A 27,836-nucleotide genomic window follows, 5' to 3' on the forward strand; every position below is an offset into this window, starting at 1 on the left:
TTCCAACTATAATGATGGTGAAAATTCTCAATGCTTAACTCTAGATCTAAATGGAACATATAAAATCTAAATTACCAAAAAGTGAAGATACAATAATAAGTTTTGAAAATTCATCTGCCAAGTCATTTTTTTCTCCTTCTCATGGACAATTGACAAATGGTATGCATTAGCATATATACACGTATCTCAATTTCAGTAATTTTGCAACTACCTATCGTGATTGTTAATGCACTTAAAGATGTATGTACTACATATTATTTTCCATATCCAACACCCAACCTTCACATGAGATGTTTCAACTTTTTTTTTTGGTAACCAATGTAACCTATTACCATAACCATCCAAAAACAATTACAAATAAAGAGTACCCTCTCCTGATAACAGGTTCAGGTCTCCAACCAAACAAGGAAACTAATTACAAAGTAAATGCTGAATGAAACCTCTACATCTTTGAGCTTTCTTTGAATTACTCAAGAATTGTATTCTTTCTGTTATCTCCTTCTTAATCTGTATGACTGCATCTTTTGTATTTACATTCTTTCCTTTGTACTTCTTCCAATTTCTAGCACGCCAAGTGTGATATAGGACTGCTCCACTAATTGTCGCAATAGTCTCCTTTTTAAACTGCTTCCAATGTTTCTCCTTTATTCCATCCAGAAACTGTTTGATCCCATTGTTTTATCAAATATATACTTGTCCACTGAACTATCTCTTGCCATACCATCTTAGACCATTTACATTCTTCAAACAAATGCTTTGTGGTCTCCATAACTTTCTCTTCACATAGACAACATTCAGTGTCATCAACCTGGATGTGCAGTTTCAACTTTCTCTCTTGTGTAAGCAATCGACCTTGTATAGCTAGCCACACCATGAATCTGTGTTTTGGTAGAGCCACAGCAGTCCACACTAAATCAGCAGTTTCCAATTGTTGTCTTTGCCCTTTAATTGCCAAATAACTCCGTGTGATGGAATATGTGCCATTTTTTGTCAACATGTATCTTCCCTGGCAATACCAACCTTTCATTTGTTCTTTAATAGCATTGAGTTTTCGCCAATACCAACTACAATCTATGGGCACCCTATGATTCCATATTGACATTTCATGCTTTAAATAAATTCCATGTATCCATTTAACCCACAATGATTCCTTATGCATTATGATCTGCCATATCAATTGCCCCACTGATGCTATATTACAGGTCCTACTGCCTTTGATGTTCAATCCACATTGTCTTTTTGGATAGCAGACATTTTCCCAGGAAACCAAAGCAATTTTTCTCTTCTCATCAGACCTTCCCCACAAGTAATCCCTGCATAACATATCTATTTCCTTCAGTATGCTTTGGGGAAGGATAAACACTGCCCCCCAGAAGTTGTGGATGGAAAATAATACTACATTAACTACTTGCAATCTGCCAGCATATGAGAGTGTCTTGGAATATGTCACTTTAATCCTGTGTAATCTTGGTAATAAGAGAGTAACAATCAATTTTCGTCCACTTCTTGGGAGATAATAGAAGTCCAAGATACCTTATAGGGAACTCTCCAAGTGAGAAACCAGTTCTTTCAAGAATATGTGCCTTTGTATCCTCATCTACCCCAGCTATAAATACACTAGATTTTTCCATATTTGCCTCCAGTCCTGTAGCAGCACTGAAATGTGCTAAGGCTTCCATTACTCTACTCACAGAAGCCAAATTGCCCTTGCAGAATATCATCAGATCATCAGCAAAAATTAGATGAGTAAGCTGCACCTTCTTACACATAGGGTGATACTTGAAATCTGGCAGCATGCTCATGTTTCGGAGTGTTCTTGATAAGTATTCCATCACTAATACAAATAATAAAGGAGAGGCTGGATCTCCTTGTCTAAGCCCTCTCCTCCCAGCAAAGTAACCATGATTTTCCCCATTAACTTTCATATAGAACATTGTTGTAGTTACACACATCATAATCCATTTAATAAAACCTTCAGGGAATCTAAATCCAGTGAGTACTTCTTCCAAAAATTCCCAGCTGACCATATCATAAGCTTTTTTCAAGTCTATCTTCATGAGACACCTAGGAGATACATTCTTCCTATTGTAGTGTCTCAAGAGGTCATGGCAAATCAGGACATTATGCATCATTGATCTTCCTTGCACAAAAGCTGATTGATTTTCTGCAACAATACAACTAATTGCCTTCTTCAGCCTACCACAAATTAGCTTAGAAATACATTTATATAGCAGGATATTGGCCTGAATTGACTAGCATATTCAAGTAACTCTACTTTCGGAATGAGTGCAATACTAGTAGAGTTAATTTGTCTTAATAATTTGCTGTTTTCAAAGAATTCCAATACTGCATTGGTAACATCTTGTCCCACTATTGACCAAGCTACTTTAAAAAATCCACTTCCAAACCCATCTGGTCCTGGACTTTTATTACTGTCTATCTGATACATTTCCTTCTTCACCTCAGTTGGATCAAAGCTATCTATCAATTCCCTCTGCTGCTCCTGAGTAAGTGTAGTCCTTTGGCAAATTATGGCCCTTACTGCTTGTACTCTATGTTGTGTTATATTTCCTAAAATGTCCTGATAGTATTCCACAATTAGATTGGCAATAATTGCAGGATCATTTTGCCATACTCCAGAGTTATTCTTTAATTGAGTGGTAGCATGCTTCAACTTTCTATGCTTTATGACTGAATAGAAGTACTTGGTATTATCATCCCCTAATCTAATCCAAGTTGCTTTACTTCTCTGCTGTAGGAATAATTCAGCCAAGTAGGAAGACTTCCTAAATTTCTGATAAGCCTGGCTTTCAAGTTGTTGGTACTCAATATTATTTGGGCTTGTCAGCAATATCTTTTATGCTTGCTTCAATCTTTCTCTGTCCACTGTTGCCTCTGCTACAATATTCTGGAAATCTTGTACATGCAGCTCCTTCAACTTCTTTTTTAACATTTTCAGTTTTCTCACCACCTGAAACATCATACAACCTTCTAAAGTTTTATTCCATCCTTCACTCACTATATCCTGAAAGTGTGGGTGTTTAGTCCACACATTACAGAATTGAAATGACTTCTTGATCTTACAATTTTCACTGAGGATAACCTTTGCAGGGCAGTGATCACTAATACCCTCAGGTAGAAACATGGCCTTACATGAAAACATAGTATCCAACCACTCATTATTAATAAAGATCCAGTCAATCTTCGAAAAAATCCTGTTACCATCATGCTTGTCACTCCAGGTGTACCTATTCCCCTGAGTAGGAACTTCCAGCAAACCACAATCTGTCACACATTCATGGAAATCTACTATTTCTGACCAACTTACAGGATTCCCACCTATTCTATCATCAGTTTTCAGAATTGAATTGAAGTCTCCAATTACCATCCATGGCTTAGAGCATCTTTTACTTTGAATCAACAGGCTTTCCCACAATTCTTTCCTTTCTTCCCTACTATTAAAAGCATAAACATATGAAATCTCGAATACAATTTGAAGAGGTAAGTACAATACCTCACATGTAATCTGTTGAGCTGTCTTACTGATAATCTCTACTTTGTAGTAATCAGGTCTCCAAGTAATTCATATCCTACCATTATAATGATTTTCCAAGTTGGTAATGTACTGCCATCCTGCAAACATATTTTCAGCCATTTTCCCTATCTTTTCACTCTTTAGTTTAGTTACTAGTAGACCAATCAAACTTACCCTTTCCTTATTGCAAAGGAGTTTAACCTCCTTTTGCTTATTAGGAGCATTAAGCCCTCTCACATTCCAGCTCAATAGGTTAACCATTCCCAGACTTTTCAATTGTCTGGCCTCTCACATTACTTTTACTGGCTTCCTTGTCAACCCTCGTCTGCAACATTTGAAATGAATTTACACTCTCTATCCGAGAATTCTGCCCTGGTGGTGTGGTAGTTGTCTTCCCTAATTTTGCAGGAGTTTGCCATCCCTCTTTATTACTCATAGGTTGTCCCTGTGCTACTACAGTTGTCTGTCTAATTTGTTTGTTCCCTTCCTGCACTTGTTTCTGCTTTATATGATTTTCCACCAGCACCTTGTGAGGTACCTGATCACTGTGTTGCCCTTTCCTCTTCACTCTGCATTCCTCTTCCACATGCCCATACTTCTTGCAGTACCTACACAATGTTGGCTTCCAATCATATTGCACTGGCTGCTCAATCACTTTTCCTTTTTCATTCTCCTCATCCGGTAATGGTGCTCCCATTTCTACTTCAATCAGTAGCCTAGCAAAGTTTAGACCATTTCTTTCCTCAGTGTTGTGATTCACCATTAGAGGTTTTCCTATCAAACTACCAATCTTAATTAGCCCTTTCCTGCTCCAGTACTTGAAATCTAACCCTGGTAATTTGATCCAAATCAGCACCGACTGTAGTTCCTCCTTTGTAAACTCTAATTCGTGTGTCCACTCTTTGACAATAAATGGCTTATTGTCAAAATGATAGATGCCACCTTGCAGCACCTTTTGCTTTCCTATCTCAGATTCAAATCGCACCACTATAATCCCATTCTTTAGCATAGATATTTTATCAAACCCATGCTTACCCCATAACCTCTGGATAAATCCTTTTACCACCTGGAAATGAGGATATGCTCCTAGAACATAGCATACCACTGCATTTCCCCAATAAGTAATCTCAGATCTGATATCCTCTAACAAAATTTCCACTACTTGTTTTTCACCTTGCTTTGCAGGAGCTACATACTCCAATTTGTACCCTGCATTTGACAGTTTTGCTATATCGAATTCATCCCAAATTGATTTCTTCTTACCTTGTGCGGTAGCTTCCTCCTCCACTTCATCAGCTTAGGATTACTTGCTACTACTTGATTCAACACCTCCCCTTGATGTAATCTCATTCCAAATTCCCACTGCTTTAGCTTGTTGTTGCTTCAGTATTTCCTGGTTGCATGGTACTGTTCCATTAGTTTCCTCTTGCATTTTCTCGATTAACATCTCAGTTGGTACTTTAGCTTTATTCTTCCGTTGCACAGACGCTAGATCTGGACTTAGCTGCCTTGATTCCTCTGCTCCTGTAGATTCTACTGAGTTCTTACTTGAATCTGTTGCTTCCAAACTTGGTTCTGCATTTTTACTCCCTGTCGTACCTAGTTTCCGACCCCGCTGAGAAATCCCCTTCATGCCTTGAGCTTCTTTCGCCATTAACGCCTTTTGAGTGGGTATACGAGCTCTCTTACCCATGGTAGCCGCAGGTTATGCTACCGTGCACCGAGAAAGAATGCATACCTTTTTTAATGGACAAATAGTTCCCATTGATAAATATTAATTCACATGTAAAATCCTGCCTTAACATTCATTGTTATAAGGAGGAGGTAGGCCTTTCATGCACTAAATAATTTCAAATTTAAGTTGTGCCCATAATCTATTGAAGCAGAGTGTCAGAGCAAATAGAAATCAACAAAGAGACTACATTGATTTTTGCAGCAAACAAACAAGAGTGTAGAAGAATATAATGAAACTTCAAAAATTCTCCCATCTCTTCACTCTTCTATATACTAAATAAATATTGATTGATATGTAAATTGAATATGATTGGCAGATATCACAAACAAAAGTCAAAAACTACTTAGTGAACATAACATATAGTTGCATTATCAAACTTCAATCGGATACATACCTTAGAATATGATTGACAGATATCACAAACAAAAGTCAAAAACAACTTAGGTGAACATAACATATAGTTACATTATCAAACTTCAATCGAATACATACCTTAGAATTGATGGTGCATCCAAAAATTTTTGAGAATGAACAAACCTTTTAGATCAACAATAAGAAAAGCAAAAGAAAGAGAAAACAATAACGTCATAAGATATGACAATAACACAATTTGTTGCACTTGTACAAAAAAAGTCGAGTTTAATTTGTCCTAATGAATGGCAAAATTTCAGTGTTACAACTTTTACAAAGTTTAGTGAAAGATTAATTGATTTACATACCCACAAACAATGCCTAGATCAAACAATGGGTTAGATTGATATTGACAATTACTTTATTTCTTTTCTTAATCGATGTGGATTATTACTTGATGGATTAATCTTGTAAAGTGAAGTACCAGAATGAATAAATCTATTGAGTCTATGTATTGATACATGATGAGAAATGTAAGTTCTAAATTCGAGTTTGTAACTTATGCACGTCATTTCAACACAACAAAAATCAAACAGTCTAATGAACACTTCTTTTAAATTTTCTAGATATAAATAATTTTTACATTTTTTAAAATTCTGTATAGAAATTTTTTTGTATAGAAAGTATTCCCCGTGTTTAAAAGTGAATGGTTGACTTTGAAATGCGATGAATGATCCTTCGGGGTTGTCCAGTGGTTTGGACTTGGGACTTTCATGCCGAAGTCTCAAGTTCAAAACCCCGTACCAGCAATATCAAGGAGTTTGCTTTATAAATCGCGCTCGTCGCACTGGACTTGTGCGTATTATTTTTACCTACCTTTGTAATATGTCAATATTAACAAACGTGATAATATTAATCATATAAAGCTATTAGCACTCTTTTTACCAGTCTTTTTGGAAAAAGTTATATGATACAAAATAGCATTTTCATTACTATGTAATAAGTGAAAAAAGTTCATAATATTTACATCACATTTCACAAACCACATTACAATGTATGAGCGTACGAACTTCTTTACTCTCCGCAAATCATAACAAATGAGCATCAATTGTTGTATTAGATAATAAAAAGAAGAAGTTTGCCATATTTTTCGAGTTTAATTTTTTATAATGATAATCTAGAGTTGTCTAAGTCTTTGATTGGAACTATATACAATCCAATTGTAACCTATTTTCTTTTGTGCTTGAAAAATCTTCATTTAGTTTCATTATGCAATAAAAAAGTTAAGAATTAAGGAAATAAACATCCAATGTAATGGTATGTTCTGCCCTTAAGCAAATGCACTCCTATTTAGTACTTACTTTAAATTTTCTTCCATTACTCAAGATACACACTTTGTAACTTATTTAATCGCTAAATTTATAAAAATGTACGTACGATTTGAAAGCAAATATCAAATATTATACAATTGACAACCTGATACACTTACCTAATATCAAATGTCATTGTGTTAGGGTTGCTCTTAGCAGGTGAAAGGGTATAGTTTGATGAAAATTAAAGACCTAATGAAATAAAAATACAAATCAATCTATGACAAATATATGGCTATGTATGAAGTTAAGAGTAAGACAACCCAAAAATCTTTCATGAAGGATTAATAATAAAGATAGTCAAGAAGCAAAGACTATAATTGTTGCGGCTGTTCCGCACTAATCACTTCTACCAGAATGGAAGAGATGTTTTCTACTTTCAATCTAAAAGTTAAAATATCATTCAGGAGTAAAATTACGATAGTGTCCTTGGTCGTCCTCAAACTTCACATTTCTATATATCACAAGAACAAGAATGATGAGACATACAGAGAGTATCACAAGAGAGCTAAAAGTTTTCTTGAAAGAGAGTCAATAAAGCCAAAAAAAAAATATGAAGGTTTGAGTTGTATTTGTCAGCGGAAGAAAGTACAGTAATAATGCTTCGAGAATTATGTGGAGTATTTTTTTTAATCTGAAATGACCAATATACCCTTGATCGTCATGTTCCTAATGTTTTCATATAATAAATGTCTTCGTGTAATTCGTCATTTTAATACGCTATTGACGAGTGTATTACGCACTTTGTATAATTGAATAATTATCAAAAAATTGTCAAAATGACATAGTACAATCTACAAAAAAATGTCTAAAATGAATAAAATATATTTAAATTATCTTAAATACTCCCTCTGTCTCTAGTTACTTGTCAATTTTTGAATTGACACGCCTATTAAGAAACCAATAATTGCTATAATAAGTTTACCATTTTTTCCCTATTAATTATGAACTGGATGAATTAAAAACTTATGATTTTCAAAAAGTTCAATCTTTTTTCAAAGTAATTAATTGAGTGTATAATAGGTAAAAAAAAGTTTGTCCTTTCTTGATAGGTTAAAATAAACAAGTAATTAGAAGCAACTATAAAAGAAAAAGTAAACAAGTAAATAAGGACAAAAGTAAACAAGTAATTAAGGATGTAGTGAGTAAAACTTATGTCAATTTTCGAGAGAAGGCCCAAAATACCCCTTCATCTTTGGGTTAAGACTCAAAGTCATCCTTCAGTGTTCACATGGAGCACTAATGGTCTCTCATGTTTGTAATATTGGTGCACTTTTAGTCATCCCCTAAACTTTTGTTTATTTTTTAACATTAATTTTGTTCATAATTTTATGTAAGGAATGTCCCATCGTCTTTTTATATATTTAGTAGAAATAATAATTCTATGTGAGATAAGGTGAGAAAAAGAACACCTTGTTCTGTTCAGTATAAATATTACTGCAGCTAAACTAAGAACATTTTAACATATGATATTGCAAAAAAAGAAAAAATTATACTATTGTACGTGAAATTGTCGTGATGAACCTCCCGACTTCACCTGCAATACGATTTCTACTAAACAAAATAAGGTGTTTTTCTTCTCACAATCTCTCACATGGAGTTATTATTTCTACTAAATATATAAAATAACGATTAAACATCTCATACATAAATTATGAATAAAATCAATGTTAAAGAATAAGCAAAATTTTGAATGAGGAACAAAAGTGCACCAATATTACAAACATAAGGGACTATTAATGCTCCATGTAAAAACTCAAAGATGACTTTGAGTCTTAATCCAAAATGAGGGACTATTTTGTGTCTTTTCTCTCAATTTTCAGTTCTTTTTTTATTTGTCTCTACAATTATCCAGAGTTTTTCCAGAAAGCTCCCACGTAAGGTTCCTAGCAGAACCTTCTAGCATTTCCAGCACCTTCCAATTTCTAATTTTAAATACCCAATTTAACCTTCCACTCTCTCCATCTTCACTGAAAAAAAACTTCAATCGACTAACCAAAATCAAATTCTCCAAAAAAAAAAATCAACTGTTTCAACAAAAGCAAAAAATGAAGCCAGTGGTACAGGAAACCAACAATGGCAAAGTTACAATCAAAGCAGAGTGCAGAGCAAACGAAGAAGGACGAAAACACGTTGAAAAGCTCGAACTCGATACTAAAAACGTCGATACTGTTAAGTACGTTGAGAAAAAGTTGACGGAAAAAGGGGTGCAGAGATTGGAACGGCATCCATCGGACGGGTTGCCGTTAAAGCATGATCCGAAGAAGGGACACGGAGGTAAGTATACGTGGGAAGGACCGGATAAGGAAGCGGATAATGAATTGGATCCAGTGCCGCCGGCGTTGGATGAGAAGGATCCGAATTATGTGAATGAAGAAGAAACAGAGGAAGATGAAGAAGGAGTTATTGTGGGTGAAATTGAAGTAGCAAAATTGGCTGAAGAAGGTGTTGCTAGAATTGAAGTTGATCCTAATTTGAAAATTGATTAATGATAATTGAATGTTGTGATTTGGGGAAAAAAATGTTCAATTTGTGTTTGTTAATTAGTTGTATTCAGATGTTAATGGTGATGTAATAATAAGTGAAGTTTTTCTGGTAAAATTCATACCTAATTACTAATTAGTCTTTTTTTCAGCTTGAGTACCAAATTTCACTAACTGAATTTTCGAGTTCACGATATAGATATTTTAATTTTGAGAATGCGCATTTTATAAACTTACATGGTTAATGAAGATGAGTTTAAATATTCATTCTCAAAATTAAATATTTTTAATAATTCATTAAATAATTAAATTTTAAACGATTAATGTCAATTATATAATTGACTAAACAATTGAATTTTTGTTCCGTTGCCAATTGAATTTTGTCTTCAAAGTTAAAAGTGTTCACTCAGCGCTGAGCGAGTAAAAACTAATACATAAAATAATATAATATAACATAATGGATCTTATTTATGAATCTTTTTAATTAACTGAATGTTCTAAATAAAGGTTTAATATTTTGTTATTGTTAACTTCTTTGGCTACAATTTTTATCCCATTCATGTTTTACAACTAAACATTTTGACAAAAAAAAAAGCCCATTGCCCACTTACCATTGGACTGGACTAGAGAAAAGAAAAACAAAGGAAGAGAAAAGCCGAATCCAATATAAGTTGGGTCATTTGAACTTTTTGGAGAAAATTTTAGAAATAACAAATATAATAGATATAATTGTGTTCTATAGTTACAGTTTTCATAATTGCGCTTCATAGCTATAGTTATGTTTGCTATGGAAGTTGCCGTTTGTATAATTTCGTCCGATTGTATATTTCGCTTGCGAATATACAAATAGGGTAAGTATAGACAAATTCTATATTTATACATTTAGAAATTTTTCAGAACTATGTTTGTATATTTCGCTTGTCAATATACAAACAAGGTAATTTATTATGATTTTTTCATAAATCATATACAAATAGATAGGGTAAGTATATATAAAATTTTGAATTTGTACAATCAGGAATCGAATTATATAAATTTTGAATTTATACAAATTATACAAATCATGTGAATAGACAAATTCTGAGTTTATACAAATCAAACAAATTATACAAATCATGTGAATAGCAAGAATTGAGAAAAATGTAACTGCGAATTATAATTTTCTTAAATTACAGCTATAGTACCTAATATAGACAAAATATTTGTTATTCTTCGTAATTTTTCCAAACTTTTTATAGGATATCCAAGAGACCACTTCAAAAAATATATATTAAAATGAACATGAAAAATTCAATAAAATAAAATATTAATTTATTGATATATGTTATTTGCTGCTTTCTGACCAAAGAAAGATAAGACTCACTGAGTTAGTATAGTAAACGATATTTAAGTGGAGAGTTAAAACCTTTTGCATCGTGTTCATCACATCAAATATATCAACTAATTTCTCTGTCCAACAATAATTATTCGATAATATTTATTCAACTTATAAAATTAAGAAATAATTTAACTTTTGTATTTATTTTACTCTTATTATTAAATATTATTTATCTTTTAACATATTTTTCAAAACATTACATTTAATAAAATTAAAGAATAAAATAGTAATATGACTTCTAATTTTATTGTTTCTTAAGAGTTAATGGGTGTACCACGTCAATCGTGAATAACTATCATTAAATAGAAAGAGTACAATTTATATTTTTTGAATACAAATTATAATTTTCTGTACCCAAAGAAATAAGAATAACGACTACAAATTTAATTTTAATAGATACCAAAAAAATAAAAATAAAACTTTAATTCTTAGTATTATCCCAAATCTCATCACCATAGATATTTCAGTTATTCTTTAAAAATAAAAGGTGTGTCTATACACCAGACATAACAAGTGGCAAATTTTGTTAAACTTCCTCATCATGCTACACGTGGCACACTCCCACCGCCTCCCATCTCTATATATATACACAAATAATACACACATCAATCCATTTAAAAAATTTCAATCACAAAAAAAAAAAAAAAATCAAGAAAAAAATGAATCACATAGATGATAAGAAGGAAACAGTAACATTTAGAGCAATAAGCCATGACGAAGAAGGCAAAACAAAGATAACCAAGCTTGAAACTAATACGCATAACATAGAAACGTTAAAGCACATCGAAAAAAAAAACTCGGTAGAGAAAGGCGTACATAGAAAAAATAAACAATCGAAATCGGGGCATAGTGGGAAATTCACGTGGGAAGGACCGCGAGACGCGGTGGATGTGCCCGTGGCTATAGACGAGAACGATCCGAATTATGTTTGATGATGAAGATGAAGAAGTGAGTGGAGTTGAAGGTTTAGTTGTTGGAGAAATTGATGTTGCTAAAGTTGGTGAGGAAGGTGTAGCTAGAGTTGATGTTGTTCATCGTGTTTTACAAGAAAATATGTAAGATCTAGTTACGAGTTTAACTTATATATATCATAAGTTTAATAAGATAATATTCAATTTCATCGATTATATATACAACGAACGTAACGTGTGATTTTCTTCTTTATTTTTTATTTTTCGGCAAATTACGATAGATTTTATGACCACTTCTATCGGGATGTTCGTGGTTTGGTTTGGATCGGTTATTATTTAAAATTAAAATCAATTTAACCTAGTCGATTCTTAAAAATTTTAAAATCAAATCAAATCAAACGAAAAAATAATCGTCGGTTTGGTTATGGTTATTGTCGGTTAGGTTTGGTCTGATTTTTTTATTTGAAAGTAATAAATTCTTTTAGTATTTTGATAAACGTGAACACCCAATACATGAACAATTCACGTGAAAGTAATTATCGATTCAATTAAGAAATATTACAGTTATTATTACACAAATAAAGTGATTTTAGTTAAGAAAAAATGTGTCTATTAAATTATGTGAGGTAGGGTAGGTAAAGAGTAATTAAGTAAAGGATTTAGATGGACTTGATCCTGTAATAGTTGGACTAAAATTAATTAAAGTGTTGAGCTTGAGAAAATGGTAAAGTTAATGACTTTACATTAATTAAAATTTAATAAAATATTTTATTTATTGAATAATATATAAATAATTATTAAATTTATATATTTAATCTATCGGATTGATTTGGTTATTTCTAGTAAATCAGACCAGATTTGTATCGATTTTCAAAGTTTAAGTCAAGTCAAATCAAATGTTAGTTCTTTTAATAGAATTAGTTTAAATTACGGTTCGATTGATTTATTAACCATAAACAGCCGTATATCCGAAAAAATTGAATGGTGAGACGGCAAAAACGAAGGATTAAGGATTTCACTAAGATTCTAATGAGAATGAAAATTAACATAATGGGGATGTAGCTCAGATGGTAGAGCGCTCGCTTAGCATGCGAGAGGTACGGGGATCGATACCCCGCATCTCCATTTTTATTTCTGGGCCTTTCCATATTGGGCTCTCACTGTTCTCCTCAGTTCATTATTTTCGTATCAACAAACGCAATTGTATCACTATTGTATTTCGTATTCATATGTATTTAGGTGTGTTTTGCAAATGTTATCATATGTTTACGTATTTTGTATTATCGAAAAGGATATGTATAGTTTGATAGTTATCAGTTGTCCCTTTTTAAGTCTATCGTGAAATAACAACATATTATTGGCATCTTCAAAGTTAATAATCTTTCAACTACTAGTTGGACCTAAAAATTTATCTTACAGGGTTTTAATATGTACTTTACCCTAAACTTAGTCAAATTATATCTCTCACACACATTTTAAACATTATATAATTAATTAAGCTACTATACTTTTCAAAAGTTTTGCTTTTTCATCAACTTGTATTTGGTGCAGTGTTTGAACTCTATTATTTTTGTTCTTTTGCTTTAATTTGGAATAAAGTGTAGCAATAATTATTTTTAATTTGTTCGTGCTTTTATATATTTCACGTAAAAACATCAACCAAACAAGTAGAAGGAAAAGACAAGAATTATTAAGTTAGAAATATTATTATTTTTTTAAACCATGTTTCTAATGTCAATTAAAGACATATTTAGTTAGAAATATGATTATTTGACCATATTTTTAACGTCAATTTTAATCTTATTAGGACAAGTTATTTGGCCAGTCAGTAGATATTAATTAAGTATAAAGTATATTGGTTAGCCAAATATAAATAAAATATATGCTATCATATGTGTCCATATGCACATTTATAAGGGGAAATATTATTAATTATTATTTTGATGGACGAAAAATTATTAATTGTTTTTTGATAGTTGAAAATGGTTGTTGAGTGCTTTTAATTATGAACATGAATACTAGAAAGGCTACAATTTTAATTAATTGGATAATAATGTTAGATTTCAGTCTAATATTTATTTATATATTGTTCAGTATAGTTTTAGATAAAATATTTTATCGTTGTCTAGTGTAATATTAGTGTAATATCAAGATTTAACATTTTTCACTAAGAAAAAATATTTTACGTAGAAAGGATAAATGAGATCATTTACTAAAAGGGATAACCGATGAAAAATTCACTTCCCGATTCAAATGATAAATTAAAACGAGATTAAAATATTAAATGGCCGTAATTAAGTGATTTTAATGAATCTGTACATATTGGTCAATGTAAACAAATAAATGAATAATTTAATTAATTAAAATATTTTTATTTTTTTAGATTCTTCACTTGTAAGTAATACTCCTTCCACCACACAATAGTTGTCATGATTTGCTTTTCAAAAGTTTATTTAATCAATATTTAAAGTTAAATTATTGAATTGAATTAATTTAAGATTTTTATATTGAACTTTAAATATTTAAAAATTTATGAAAGATATTTTATGTTTTGCTTTTAAAAAGTTAATTTAATCAATTTTTAAAGTTAAATTATTGGATTAAATTAGTGTAGGAGTTTGAAAATGAAATTTGTATATTCAAAAAATTTATGAACGATATTACACATTTTGCTTTTCGAAAGTTAATTTAGTCAATTTTAAAATCTAAATTATTGGATTAAATTAACTTTTTAAGATTTTGAAATTAAAATTTAGATACTATACAATTATTTTTTTATATAAATTATATGTTTTCTTTTAACTAATATAATAAATAAATATATTTTAAGATATTAATTAAATTTTAAATAATTTAACTCCCGAAAGAATATTATGAAACGGAGGAAGTAGTAGCATGTTTTTTTGGTGGCACCGACAATTAGTGACCTTGACTAATGTTATATTTTAAAAGGACAAAATTAAAAGGATTTTAAGTTTGGACACATTTTATTATTTAATTTGATGATGTTTGACCCAATATATATGTCCACAACCCCCACCATATATTTTTTGAATCATAATGTTCATGAAACATAAAGTAATTAAATATGTCCTATGTGGGGGTTATATCAACTTATGTTAATCATTTTATTTTATTTATTATTGATACCTTTTATTTTATAGTACTACTATATATTTTTTGTGAAGGATTATTCAATTTGAGTGGCCAAAAGAAAATGAGAAGAAGGATTAATCAATTTTGAATATAGCCAAATGAAATCTAACTAATTGCTCTAATTAGTATAAAATCAAAGTCTAACAAAAAGAATGAACAAAAATACTATTAAGGGTGCATGGGATGGTTATGAGTTTTCGAGGTCAAACCCTGCTAGTTATGAGTCGTTTTTGCTAGAAAAAATATTAGCGTCTTGTAAGGAATTTTTCTGTGTGAATTTAAATTTGGTCAAATTTTCATAGAAATAACGATTACCAAACAAAAACTAAAAAAAGAAAATTGAACTAGTGAAGTATATTTTTTGCTACTTTTGAGTCATTATATATATATATATATATATATATAACTACGTTGCATGCATTTTAATTTTTAATTGCTACTGACAGCTCAAAAATAGATTCAACTCTATGGATTGGTAAGCTAAGTGGGTCGAAAAAAAAAGTGATTTTTAGTGGAGAATTTTAAACATATTTGATGAATTTTGGACATAAAGTTAAATCCATTATTTTTGATATATTATAACTTTTCAGGTCAACTTTTTTTTTAAATATTTTTTCTTTGACATTGAATTGTTTATGTACACGGAGTAAAGATAAAATTTTTGAAATAAAATTTGAAATTAATTTTATCGTATGTTTAATTTGAGGTATTAACTAATTATCTTACATATCATTTATATTAAAATAAAAAAATTATTATCTCATAATAAAATATGATAAAATATTTTAATAATAAGATATACCATTTATGAAATATCCTTATTTTAGTGATCTATTTTTTTTTTTCAATGACCCAGACATGAAATATTTTTAGGAAGAACCTAGACAAATTCTAAAAGCATTTATCAAGTTTTAATGAAAAAATTAAATAAATATGAGAAGAATGGTCTGTCAATTTTAGATGATCAAAGGAAAGTCAAATAAATTATTCATGATGTGATGACCAAAAACAGTGTTGGAATGTGATTTAAAGAAATAATGTTTATATATGTTCTCTCATTTGAGGTCAATTTTTATTTTATTTTTGGATCGTATTGAAGATAAATACAAAATATAAGATTAATTCGTCCAAACTTATTATATTACTTTATTTTTTTCTTGAGATTAGAGGTTTCAAACCATTTTACTTAGTTTTTTTTTATAAAAAAAGAAATTCAAATTCAATCCAAAAAGCTAAAGAATTTCGTATTAGGAGCACGTTCTCTTAAATAAATCTTATATAACGTGAACCTGAATCAGTCGAACAAGTAAATTTTGGATATTAATAGCTTTAGAGTTTCCTATTTGTTTGGTGTACCTTAATTTATTACTTTGGTCCGACGTACTAGGAATGTTTTTTTTTTTCTTTTCATGGTAAAATGGGGACATACCATAACTTGTTTTTGGTTTGAAGATAACATAAGATTTGCCTACCATTTACTATACAAAGATATTTTTAAGATAATTTTGTTTTTTTCCTTGATTTAAGGTTTATAAAGGAATGTGTCACACATGAAGTTGTTGCATTTGGGGAAATGAAAAAATAATTTAGTACATGAATAAAATGGTACATGCCAATTGATGGTACAACTTATAACCTGTTAGATTTGTCACTCGATACATTTATATCGAGTTATGACTTATTTCAATTGAGTATCTAAATACATGATAAAATGTTTTTATTTGATACTTTCTACCTAGGTTTTATGAAACAATTACGTCTTTCTCAAGCGATGATTTAGATAAGTTAATCACATACAATATATTAATTTCTTTAATTATACACATCGAATCTCAATTGAAACAAGCTTGCAGTTTACAACTCATGCGAATATTAAAAAGAATGTTATATTTTAAATAATTAATTTATCTACGTAATAAACTTTTAAAAAGAGGTTTCTATCGAGAAGTTTTCTCCACTGCTGATTAATTATACTTGAGGTCAACCCTATAAAATATTTAAAAACGTCCCACAAAATTTTCTGGCTTAATTAGTACTAACAGACTTTATAATCAAGATTTATGATAATTATCCTTCTCTTTCCAATCATTGCATGTTTTATGTGAATTTTAATTTTTTTTTTTTGAAATTTTAAGTAAATATACAATAGTAATTAAATTTACAGTCAAATATTTATATATTTAATAAAATTTTCAATATATAGTGCACATTTACACCTTCATCCAGATGGATTCAGGAATTGGTATGATTTTGGAATTATACAACAATTCATTTAATGTGTCTAATTAGTTTGACTAGACACGAAATTAAAGAAAAATAATAAATATAGCAAGGAGAATTTCTAAACAGACTAAAAAGTAGAGTAAAATACGTAAATTAAAATAAGTGGAGTTTATACAATTATAAAAAAAGTTTTTACATGACTGATGAAATTGTTATAATTAGGCCATATGATCAAAGCTTTGAGAACACTTAATGGAAATCTTTAATCAAAATCCCATAATAAGATCCAATGACAACCAACCATTATACTATACTATATCCCTACATATATTAATTTTAAAAAATGAAAACTTTTCTAATTAGTAAATATAGAAACATGATTAGGGACATATATAATTAATGTGGCTTTTGATTCAAGTTGTATTATGTCCAAGTTAAACTTATTTTAACTATGAAGAAATTGTTTTTAGGTCCCATGTTTGCTATATAAGGTTGATATAAGAACAATTTAATAAAAATCAAACTTTATTTTTAAATAATTAATTTAAGAGTAGCTTAACTCATTTATAATGAAAACACATTCAAAACTAAAAAACTTTTATCGACTGAAATTATACTTTGTCACATAGAAACTTTTATTTATTTTTCATTCTATTTATGGTATCTATATTAAAGTTCAATTAATTCAAATTTTGAATCAAAAGCTTTTAAATAAGAATGAAGATATCTCAATTATCTATCATAATTCATATTGGTTCGTTTTATATGATTAGTTTTAATCATATATTTCGAGTTTGAATTTCGAGAATGAAATCACTTTTGATAAGAAACATTTTATCTCAAATAAAACTTTTCAACATAAGTTCAATTTAGTCAAACCCCAAAGTAAATACTGAATAACATATGGAAAACCAGCAACAATGTCTAGTCGATATACTTGTAATTTTAATGTTCGTGATAACAGGTGCACATCTCAACTAATTTTACGAAAGGTGTATCATTACTTCCCATCTCCTTCCAGCACTAAAAGTATGCTCGTGATAACATATGCATATCTGATTAATTTTACGAAATATCTATCATCACCTCCCATCTCCTACTAGCAATAAGTATTGTCTAGGTCAGTTGAGATATTGAGTAAGTGTTGAAATAAATGAGGTTAGGTGCTTATTTCCAATATCACTGCCATACAGCAGTTTCTTTAACAAGTTTGAAGTTAATGCAACAGTTCAAACTAGCCATCAGTTTTAATTTGCTAGGGATTTATTTTTACAAAAAATTGGATAGATAAATAGATATTAATATCAATTTCATGTCTTAGTATCTTTGAGTGCATTTTGTACTACCAACCACATTCCTATAAACCCTACCTGTGCAAAATTGATGATGATAACTAAACTAGGCTCATTTAGTAAGATGTGTAAAAATAGTACTGAATGTAGTATGTTAAAAATATTAAAATTATAAGTTATATATAATCAGATTAGCTATGCTGATATTCTTTATCGAATGTTTTGTTTGTTATATTAAATAAATCTGATGTATTAGACAAGAATAGCTAATACCTCGTATTGTTAATATCATGATTTCTTACGTATAAGAGTAGTACATAATATGATACATGTGCTATTAAGCTTGATGATGATACGATTTAAAAATAATAATTTAAGAGATATGTTTAACTATTATGAATAATGTGTATCATGAATTTGGATAACAACATTGCTAGCTTCTATCATTCAAAGGTGACAAACTTTTTTAGTTACAAGTTCATCTTTGGATGTAATTTCAATTTTTATTGCCCAAAAAGAAATTGTATCTTTAGTTCAAATTCTCCAAATAAAAGAAGAAAAATATATTTAATTTTTTTTATTAATAATATATTGGTGGATGATTTAACATCACAACTGTATAGGGTCAAAGAGAAGTCCATTATTTATGTGACATAAAAGTAGCATGTGCCTAGAAAGCTCCCTTCTCTCTGCCTTTTGTATTAATTGGAATTTATTTTGCGTGGATGTAAATTGGCAATTAAAAAAATACTTTAGAATAAATAAGTATATATAGTTTCAGTTATATTACAATCATGATTGTTAGGTAGATACATTATAATGAAATTGAAAAATGATGTTATCTTTTAGTAGAGATCTCAAATTTAAAGCTCGAGTATAAATTACTTGTGTTAGGAAGCGTTTGTAAAATTGATTTTAACAATTTTTTCCTTCTTCTTCCTCCTCCCTTTGATAATAATGAAGAATTTATTAACGTGAAAATATATATTAATTAATTATAATTAAATAATAATCTATATATATATATATATATATTTCAATAGATGTCACGTCATATATTCATTGCGTAGAAGTAAATATTAGAAATTTTTACCCTAAAATTGTACTACTAATTTTTATTTTTAAAAAAAGAAACTTAATTAGTTATGTCTAAGTATAATAATTCAAAAACTAAAACTAAAATTGTCCTATCACTTGCAACAATATGCATTGATGTGTCACTAATCATAAAACATTCCAATAATCAAGGAACTACAACTCCTTTTTAGCTTAGTACAAATATTTGACTTTGCTTAATTAGAACATCGACCACTATTTTAAGAAAAAAAAAACATATAAAAAATTTAGATGGGATGCTAAATATTTTTTCAATTTTAATTTAAAATAATGAATTCAAGTCTCGAGAAATAAGATAATTTTTAGTAAAGGGTGTTATAATTTTGAGCTGATTAAGTGATTATTTACCGTTAATAATAGACGCGTGTATATTAATTTAATTACTCTTATTATTCTGAATCATCTCTCTCTATCGACTATCGTACACTACTAGCTTCCAAACATCTTCATAGAACTACAGTAATAGGAGTTTCCCCTCATACTTTAAATATATAAGTAGTTAATAATTTTATCATAATTTAAATATGTTATTATGCCTTATCCCCTCCCCCTCCCCCCACACACAAAAATAAAAATAAAAAATTACACGAATTCATAGTATTAAGAGCTAGTGACATTCTATCTCTATTATTTTTTTTAAAATTACAAAGATCCTTTAAATTTGGTGGAATTCGGACATATCCCTCAACGTCCCGATATATCATGTCTCAATTTCAGATACATCGGGTATGTCCCGGTACATCATGTAAAGTGATGTATACGACCAATACATCATGTAAAGTGATATATTTGAGAATTTTACGTGGTGTATCTGAGAATAGGAGAGAGAGCGAGGATTTTTGTAATTTTTTCAAATGTAGGGAATTTTAAAGAATATGATGGTATAGGTTATGTATTTAAGTAAAAAAAAATTAAAAGATAAAAAGAGACGTTGAGTGATCATCAAATAACCCATCCCTCTCCATTGTTCCTACGTAATTTTTACTTAAAAATAATAATGACTTTTTATTTTGGTTTAATATGGAAATTTATTATTTTGCATGCCAATTTTTTTTAAAAAAAATATAAACGTTAGTGACCGTTGAATAAACAGTTAATTACCTACTAAACTTGTGTTTAGTGAGTTTATACAAAATTAAATTTGGACAATTCACACGATATGTGTTTTTTTCATACATCTGGGGGCCCATAACTGCCGTAGGTATTGCCGGCGTGCACTAAATATTTGAACCGTTCAATTGTTGTTTGGAAAATTTTAATAAATAATATTTGTCATGTTTTTTCCTATTTTGAAAATAAATAAATTACACTTTTAATCCCTTGAAATATTAATAAATTACAATTTTGATCTTAATTTCTCATTAAACATATTTAAACTCTTCAATTTTATGATTTTTGGTCTTAATTTTTTGTGAATCTTCACAAATTTAACGAATTATTAAGTCTTATCTTTGAGTGGAGGGTTTTGAATTGTTTTTTTCCTCCGCTAGAGAGCCTACAGAAAATAACCTAATTCATGATAGAGATAATGTATGTGTACATTTTAGTATTATATATTTTGATTTGTGGGATTACATTGAAATGTTATTATTGTTAGTAAACCAATGTCGTGGGTGTATTGAAAATACAACCACTTTACCTCACACTGACAAGGATAAGGTTGGGATGATCGTACCTTTTTCAGACTCAATATATAAAACTACATTGGGTATATTATTGTTGTTGTATTAAGTTCTAAAATATTCAATAATCGATATGTAATTTGTAATATTACTCATGATAGGATCATGATTTTCACTAAGAAGATTCAGAATATGAAGAAAGAAACATACAAATAAATTAATGTAATTCAATATCTATTACGTATACATAAGAAAATAAGTTTATTTTTATATACACATCATATTTGTCCTTTATCTAGTAAATGAGGTTCAGATGAACCCCTTAACGCTCCCTAACTTTGCACCAGACTATTGCTCCATATTCGATAGTTATATAGTTTTATTTAAAAGGTTCAGAATCGCACATTTTAATTAACAAAAAGTTTAATATACTTAATAAACTATTATACTAATTACATATAAATACCAATTAAAATTTATAATTGAGGGATCAAAAGTGTAATAATATATATTTTAAATATTAGAACATAGAAAGTTTTTTTTTTAAAAGAAAAAGACAGAAGCAACACAAACCAGAAGGCAAAGTAGAGCTTCTATAAAAAGAGAACCATTCCTCTCTTTCTCTCTCCATCTTCTCTCTTCTAAAACATTTTTCAATTGCCATTAATACAGAACTCTCATACAAAAAAACAAACAAATTTTTGCTTTGTTTTTTGTGCCCATTTCTCTTCTTCAAACACAAAAATTGAACAACCCCATTTCCTTCTTTCTGATTTTTTTTGTTGCAAAATTCAAAAAAAAATTTGGTTTTTTTCCCTACATTTTCTGAGAAAAAAAAAAGAATCTTTTTATTGTTGAAGCATAAATTTAGTGGTGAGTTTGAGCTATTTGTCTGTCTTTTCTGACATTCCAATAGCATCTGTAATTTTTTAGAAGAAAAAAAAAACACATTTTCAAGAATCCCCTGTTTCCACCACCCCACCATTTTCTGAAGAAAAAAAAGAATCTTTTTTGCTTTAGAGCAGAATTTAGTGGTGGGTTTGAGCTATTTTCTGTATTTTTCACATTTTCAAGAATCCCCTGTTTTTTTTTTTTTTAATAATGGAGGGGTTATCAAGAACAAATCTTGTTTCTGATACATTTTATGGAACAAGAGATGATATAACAGAACAATTTGGTATAATGTGGGGACAAATTAAAGCTCCATTGATTGTTCCACTTTTAAGGATTTCTGTGTTTTTATGTCTTGCTATGTCTGTAATGTTGTTTATTGAAAGAGTTTACATGTTTGTTGTCATTACTTTATTGAAAGTTTTTGGTACAAAACCTGAAAAAAGATACAAATGGGAGCCATTAAAAGATGATGTTGAGCTTGGCAATTCATCTTATCCTATGGTTCTTGTTCAAATTCCAATGTATAATGAAAAAGAGGTTTGCATTCTTTATTCTTTTCATTTTTATCTTTTTTTTCTCTGTGTTCGAGTCCGTTGCGTGCACCTCAATAAGCTTCCGTTTGATAATAGATTTTGAAATTTGAAATTTTGAAATTGTGTTTGGACATATATTTATTTAAGGAAAAAAAAATTAAAGTTTGAGAGCTTGAAAATTAGATTATGAAAATCTGGGGAAAAAAAAATTAAAGTTTGAGAGCTTGAAAATTAGATTATGAAAATCTAACCAAATTTTATGGTGAAAAAGATATTTGAGGATAACTTTTCAAAAATTATCCGAACGTTAGCCAAGTTTCGAGTAACTCTATTCACCAAGAGTCGGTATGCACTCATCTTAATTATTTCATTAGGTATCTGCTATGGAAAGAAATCGTCTAGTTTATTTGTGAAGTATTTTAAGTATTCCATTGGATATTTTCTACCTCTCATCGATATATGTTTAGGGAAAGAAACTATTTAAAACTTCTTTGATGCATTTTAACTATTTCATCAAATATGTGCTACCTCAATGTCTTATACAATATATGTGTTAGGTAACTTTGTCCATCAAAATTTAGTCTAACGAAAGAAATCACTTAGTATTTTTTTCTCGACGTTTGCTTATTAGAATTTTGTTTTAGGTAAAATTCTAATTTATTTTTTTTTGTTTACAAAGGTTTATCAGCTTTCAATTGGAGCTGCATGTGGACTTTCATGGCCTTCTGATCGTATTATAGTGCAAGTTCTTGATGATTCAACAGACCCCATTACTAAGGTATTATAAAAAAATGTGTAAAAATTGTTTTATTATTATTATTAATTTACATTATAGATAAACCCTGGAAACCCTTTTTTTGAAACTTGAAATTGGTTTAGGATTTATAAAGTTTGTAAAAATTGAACCTTTTCTTGATTGTCTCAAATCGAAAGCTTATCTGAAACAATGTCTCTGTTGTCTTAGGTAGAGATAATGTCGTCTTACCTTTCTCAGATCCCACTTGTAAAACTACCTGAGTATGTTATTGTTGTAAAAATCGAACCTTTTCTTAATTTGGAAGTAAACCCTCGAAACATTTCGGAATCTTGATTAAGCATAAATTGCAACTCTTATATTATTAAAGTTACTTTTTAAATTAATTAATCGAACACAAGTTGCTATTCTTCGAAAGTGCTTTTTGTGACACACTTTTTTCAAAGCAAACAGTCTTTAAAGTTCGACCAAATAGACTATAAAACTTTGTAAGTTTTTTATTATTTTTTTGAATTTGGATTTAAACCCTAAACCCCCTTTTGTGATTCTTGAAATTTGGTTGTAGAATTTGGTGGAAATTGAATGCCAAAGATGGGCAAGCAAAGGGATAAATATAAAATATGAAGTGAGGGACAATAGGAGTGGATACAAAGCAGGTGCTTTGAAAGAAGGATTGAATCATTCTTATGTGAAACAATGTGATTTTGTTGCTATTTTTGATGCTGATTTTCAACCTGAACCTGATTTTCTATGGCAAACAATTCCATTTCTAGTTCACAATCCTGAACTTTCCCTTGTTCAAGCTAGATGGAAATATGGTAAGTTTTACTTTTTTAACTTTCCTCATATAGTAGTTGTATTACTCTCTCAGTCTCAATTTATGTGATTTACTTTTTTTTTAATCAGTTTAAAAAAGAATGACACATTTCTATTTTAAGTAAGAATTTAACTATAAAATGTCTATTTTATCCTTAATGAAATGATTTACAGTCACACAAATTTTTATAATTCATTTTGGACCACAAGTTTTAAAAGACTTCCTTTCTTTCTTAAACTCCTTGCCGAGTCAAATTACCTCACATGAAATGGGACGGAGGGAGTAATATTTTTGATAAAGATGGTGTCCGGACGGTCTTGCACGAATCCCGAGTAGTGCAAATGGTTAGTTGGTTTAATTGTATTCTGAACTCATAAAATTTAAATCTTGATTATGTATTTAGTGGCATACTGAACCCATAAAGTTTAAAGTTTGATTCCGTCTTTAGATGTAGTCCGAACCAATAAAGTTCAAATGCTTATTTAGCCTTTAATGAACCAGTGACATTTTGATTCATTAAAGTTTTAATCTTGACTTCGCCTCTGGGTGAAGTTTAGGGTTTTAGGATAGGAAGATGGCTAAGTTCAAGTCAAAGACGCTAAATTAAGGGAATCAATTAGAATTTCATAGCGCACTGAGTGAGTATTTAGTTCGGTTTTTTTATACGAGAGATCTCATTCCAATAGTTTTTTTTTCTCGTAAGGCCACTCCTTTTTCTTTTTATCAGGATGCAATAATTTTGTCTACCAAAACTTAGTTTGTGGAAGAAGTCATCTAGCATTTTGTGATTTTCATTAGTTTATCCAGCAAAATGCTAAATAAGGGCATTCACTAGAATTTCGTAGCGCATCAAGTGAGTAGGTAAGAGATCTCTTCTCGATACAGTAATTCTATTTACTAAAGCTTAATATAAGTCTTGAAAAAGTCTTCTATATATCATTTTATGATTCTCATCTTTTTAATTATATATAACCACTAGGCAATAACCTTTATTTTTTTTCACTTTCATAATATATTTATATTATTTCTGTACTAAATAGTAACTCATCAACACTGTCGGTGACTTTTACATATTACCAATATTTTTGTGTGTACATAATAATGACCAGACTTAGGTACAATCTTTGTAGGCCAGTATTTTTTAGGCCACATATAGTCATGTTGTGGTGGCTCATGAAATTTGGCCCTAGTTCTGAATTGGCAATTCAAGTGTAGTCGTAAAAGTTTGTGGTGGATCGGTAAGTATTTTTTTTATTTTTAACTAGAGGTTTCAAATTCGAATTTGGAATATGAAATCATCTTTGATAGAGAATCATTACCCCCTTTTAATTAAATCTCAAGGTTGATATCGAACCCCATATGGAATTAAAAAGAAAGTACTCATTATTAGTAATAATTTTAATTTTTGATAAAAAAAGAATTTCTATGTTATGCTAAAAGTTGTTTTGTCTGGTGCATGCTAAAAAGAGGAGTTGATTAAAGTGAAAAAAGTATTTGTGGTTTCGTAAGAAACACTTAATATTACAAAGTATTATTACTAGGACAATAAATGCCCCTATCACCTATCACCTATCACCTATGTTGCTTTGCTTTTTCCAATATTTGATACGTATGTGTCAAACCTAACAACATTTTTAATGAATTCGAGCAACATAACGTATTATCTATATTGGTTTTGACTCTGAAAATATTGACACGTTCATGTTCGATGTTCCAAAAATATTATGTTGCTTTGATTCTCCAAAATTATTGATGAGTTTATTGTATGAATTTGTAAAAAGTAGATTATATTTGTAAATTCTGACACTCATCCGATGACATTTTAAGAGAATCTAAAACAACATTTACCTATTGCTTTTGCACTGTGAATGGAAGCTTTTTTTTTTTGTACTTAAAGAAGCCAATTAGGAAGTGCTATTTCTACAAAGAAATTTTTTTTTACATTCTTGAAGGCAAGGTCATTTTTGGAATTACTGATAATGACAAGGGTATTTTTGTCCTTTTGTCTTGTACCTCTTTAAGCAACAATTGCATGTGCAATAAAAATGGTGGACCTAAGAACATTCTTTTTTACTAGCCGACACTATTTTTGGTGTCTTTGAGAATTTTTTTAATTTTTATTTGAATAGGTCAAATTAAATTGTTAAATTAAATAAATGAATATAACTCAAACATTTTTAAAAATGCCTGTTAGAAAAATATTGGTTTATTCTTCGATTGTATTAGTTAGTACTTGTTATTTTCTTTGTTTCAATTTTCACACTAATTCTTGTGTTACCTTATGTTATACTCGAATCGAGGGTTAGAAATAACTTAACAACTTTTTTACTTGCACAACATTGGAGGGTAAGATCTTTATACACCACCCTTTCTAGCATGGGCGGAACCACCTTAAACGAAGGGTGGTCCAGTGCACACCTTTTGTTAAAAAATTATGTCGTGTACATAGGTTAAAATTAGTTATTATGAGTGTATATTTTATTTTGCACATTCTTCACCAAATTTCTAGCTCTGCCATTGCTATCACTCGTGGGATTACACTAGATATATTATTGTTATTGTAATGAAATAATTTATTTATTTATTGGTTGGTGATTTTTGCAGTTAATGCTGATGAATGTCTAATGACAAGAATGCAAGAAATGTCATTGGATTATCATTTCTCTGTGGAGCAAGAAGTTGGCTCTTCTACACATGCTTTTTTCGGATTTAATGGTATTAATTCTCCATATTATTTATAAATATTTGATTGTGCATCCAACTACTATTGTATTATTAATTAACTTGGAAGTCGCTATAGGAACTTGTAGCATAAAATTCTGAATCCGCTCTTTACTTGAAAGTGACAAGTCAGTAAGCAACATGTTAGTTTTGTGTAAATTGTCTTCAATGAAGTTTTAAATGAAACAACAACTAATAATAGTAGTGGTCCAAGAAAAACATTGAACTCTACATGTTCTGTGAATTCATTGTGGTCCAACAAATGTATATGTAACTATGAAATGTTGTGTCTGGAACAAAAAAATACAGGCACTGCTGGTGTTTGGAGAATCGCCGCGATAGATGAGGCTGGAGGTTGGAAGGACAGGACAACGGTTGAGGATATGGACCTTGCTGTCCGTGCTAGTCTCAAGGGCTGGAAATTCTTGTTCCTTGGTTCAGTCAAGGTACATACTCCCCTGTCTGACATTTCTTTTATCCGTTGTCTCGAAATGAAAGATAAATAAACACTATAATGTACTATCTGTAGTTCGTATTATCTGTCTTTTAAGGTTTCTAAACATATTCCCCATCTGACATTTCTAGTCTGTTGTCTCGAAATGATAGGTTAACACTATAAAATACAATCCCAGAGTCCATATTATCTGTCTTTTAAGGTTTTTGCACATATTCTCCATCTAACATTTCTTATCCGTTGTCTTGAAATGATAGATAAATAAGCACTATAGAACACGATTTGTAGTCCATATTATCAGTCTTTCGCATTTGCTGTCTCAAATGATAGATAAATAAACACAATAATGAGTGGTCCGTAGACCATATTATCCGTCTTTTAAGGTTTTCACACATAATTCTCATCTGACATTTCTTATCCGTTGTCACGAAATGATAGATAAATGGATGCTACAATATACTATCTCTTGTCCATATTATCTGTCTTTTAAG

At 29.8% G+C, this 27,836-nt stretch overlaps 4 protein-coding genes, 1 non-coding gene and 1 pseudogene across 7 annotated transcripts in view; 4 read left to right on the plus strand and 2 right to left on the minus strand.

Moving 5' to 3' along the window:
- Positions 1–27,836, minus strand: part of LOC125870467 (pyruvate kinase 1, cytosolic-like) — a 222,699-nt gene that overhangs the window by 125,131 nt on the left and 69,732 nt on the right. The gene's annotated exons all lie outside the window — the stretch shown is intronic.
- Positions 412–3,388, minus strand: LOC125870045 (uncharacterized). Its single transcript, XM_049550412.1, has 6 exons — positions 3,085–3,388; positions 2,868–2,971; positions 2,409–2,752; positions 1,534–2,196; positions 722–1,415; positions 412–660 (listed from the first exon to the last, which is right to left on the minus strand). Exons 1-6 carry the CDS (start codon positions 3,386–3,388, stop codon positions 412–414), a joined length of 2,358 nt encoding a protein of 785 aa, XP_049406369.1.
- Positions 8,957–9,586, plus strand: LOC125870479 (uncharacterized). Its single transcript, XM_049550917.1, has one exon. It carries the CDS (start codon positions 9,040–9,042, stop codon positions 9,478–9,480), a length of 441 nt encoding a protein of 146 aa, XP_049406874.1. The 5' UTR covers positions 8,957–9,039; the 3' UTR covers positions 9,481–9,586.
- Positions 11,512–11,911, plus strand: LOC125870481 (uncharacterized; annotated as a pseudogene).
- On the plus strand, positions 12,816–12,888 carry TRNAA-AGC (transfer RNA alanine (anticodon AGC)). The gene has a single exon. It is a non-coding gene; the product is annotated as a tRNA-Ala (tRNA).
- LOC125870475 (glucomannan 4-beta-mannosyltransferase 9-like) lies at positions 22,118–27,412 on the plus strand. The gene is made up of 5 exons (XM_049550913.1): positions 22,118–22,603; positions 23,279–23,377; positions 23,919–24,171; positions 26,775–26,885; positions 27,201–27,412. Exons 1-5 carry the CDS (start codon positions 22,274–22,276, stop codon positions 27,395–27,397), a joined length of 990 nt encoding a protein of 329 aa, XP_049406870.1. The 5' UTR covers positions 22,118–22,273; the 3' UTR covers positions 27,398–27,412.

The sequence above is a fragment of the Solanum stenotomum genome, chromosome 7 (genome assembly GCF_019186545.1).
Source record: "Solanum stenotomum isolate F172 chromosome 7, ASM1918654v1, whole genome shotgun sequence".
NCBI classification, from domain to species: domain Eukaryota; kingdom Viridiplantae; phylum Streptophyta; class Magnoliopsida; order Solanales; family Solanaceae; genus Solanum; species Solanum stenotomum.

Coding starts and splice junctions, on each gene's coding strand:
- LOC125870045 (XM_049550412.1), bottom strand. CDS start 3,388: ATGGTAATTGGAGACTTCAATTCAATTCTGAAAACTGATGATAGAATA. Junction 2,972..3,084: donor GGTTATCCTCAGTGAAAATT/GTAAGATCAAGA, acceptor ATGATGTTTCAG/GTGGTGAGAAAACTGAAAAT. Junction 2,197..2,408: donor AAAAGTCCAGGACCAGATGG/GTTTGGAAGTGG, acceptor AATTTGTGGTAG/GCTGAAGAAGGCAATTAGTT.
- LOC125870479 (XM_049550917.1), top strand. CDS start 9,040: ATGAAGCCAGTGGTACAGGAAACCAACAATGGCAAAGTTACAATCAAA.
- LOC125870475 (XM_049550913.1), top strand. CDS start 22,274: ATGGAGGGGTTATCAAGAACAAATCTTGTTTCTGATACATTTTATGGA. Junction 24,172..26,774: donor TCAAGCTAGATGGAAATATG/GTAAGTTTTACT, acceptor TGATTTTTGCAG/TTAATGCTGATGAATGTCTA. Junction 26,886..27,200: donor TGCTTTTTTCGGATTTAATG/GTATTAATTCTC, acceptor AAAAAAATACAG/GCACTGCTGGTGTTTGGAGA.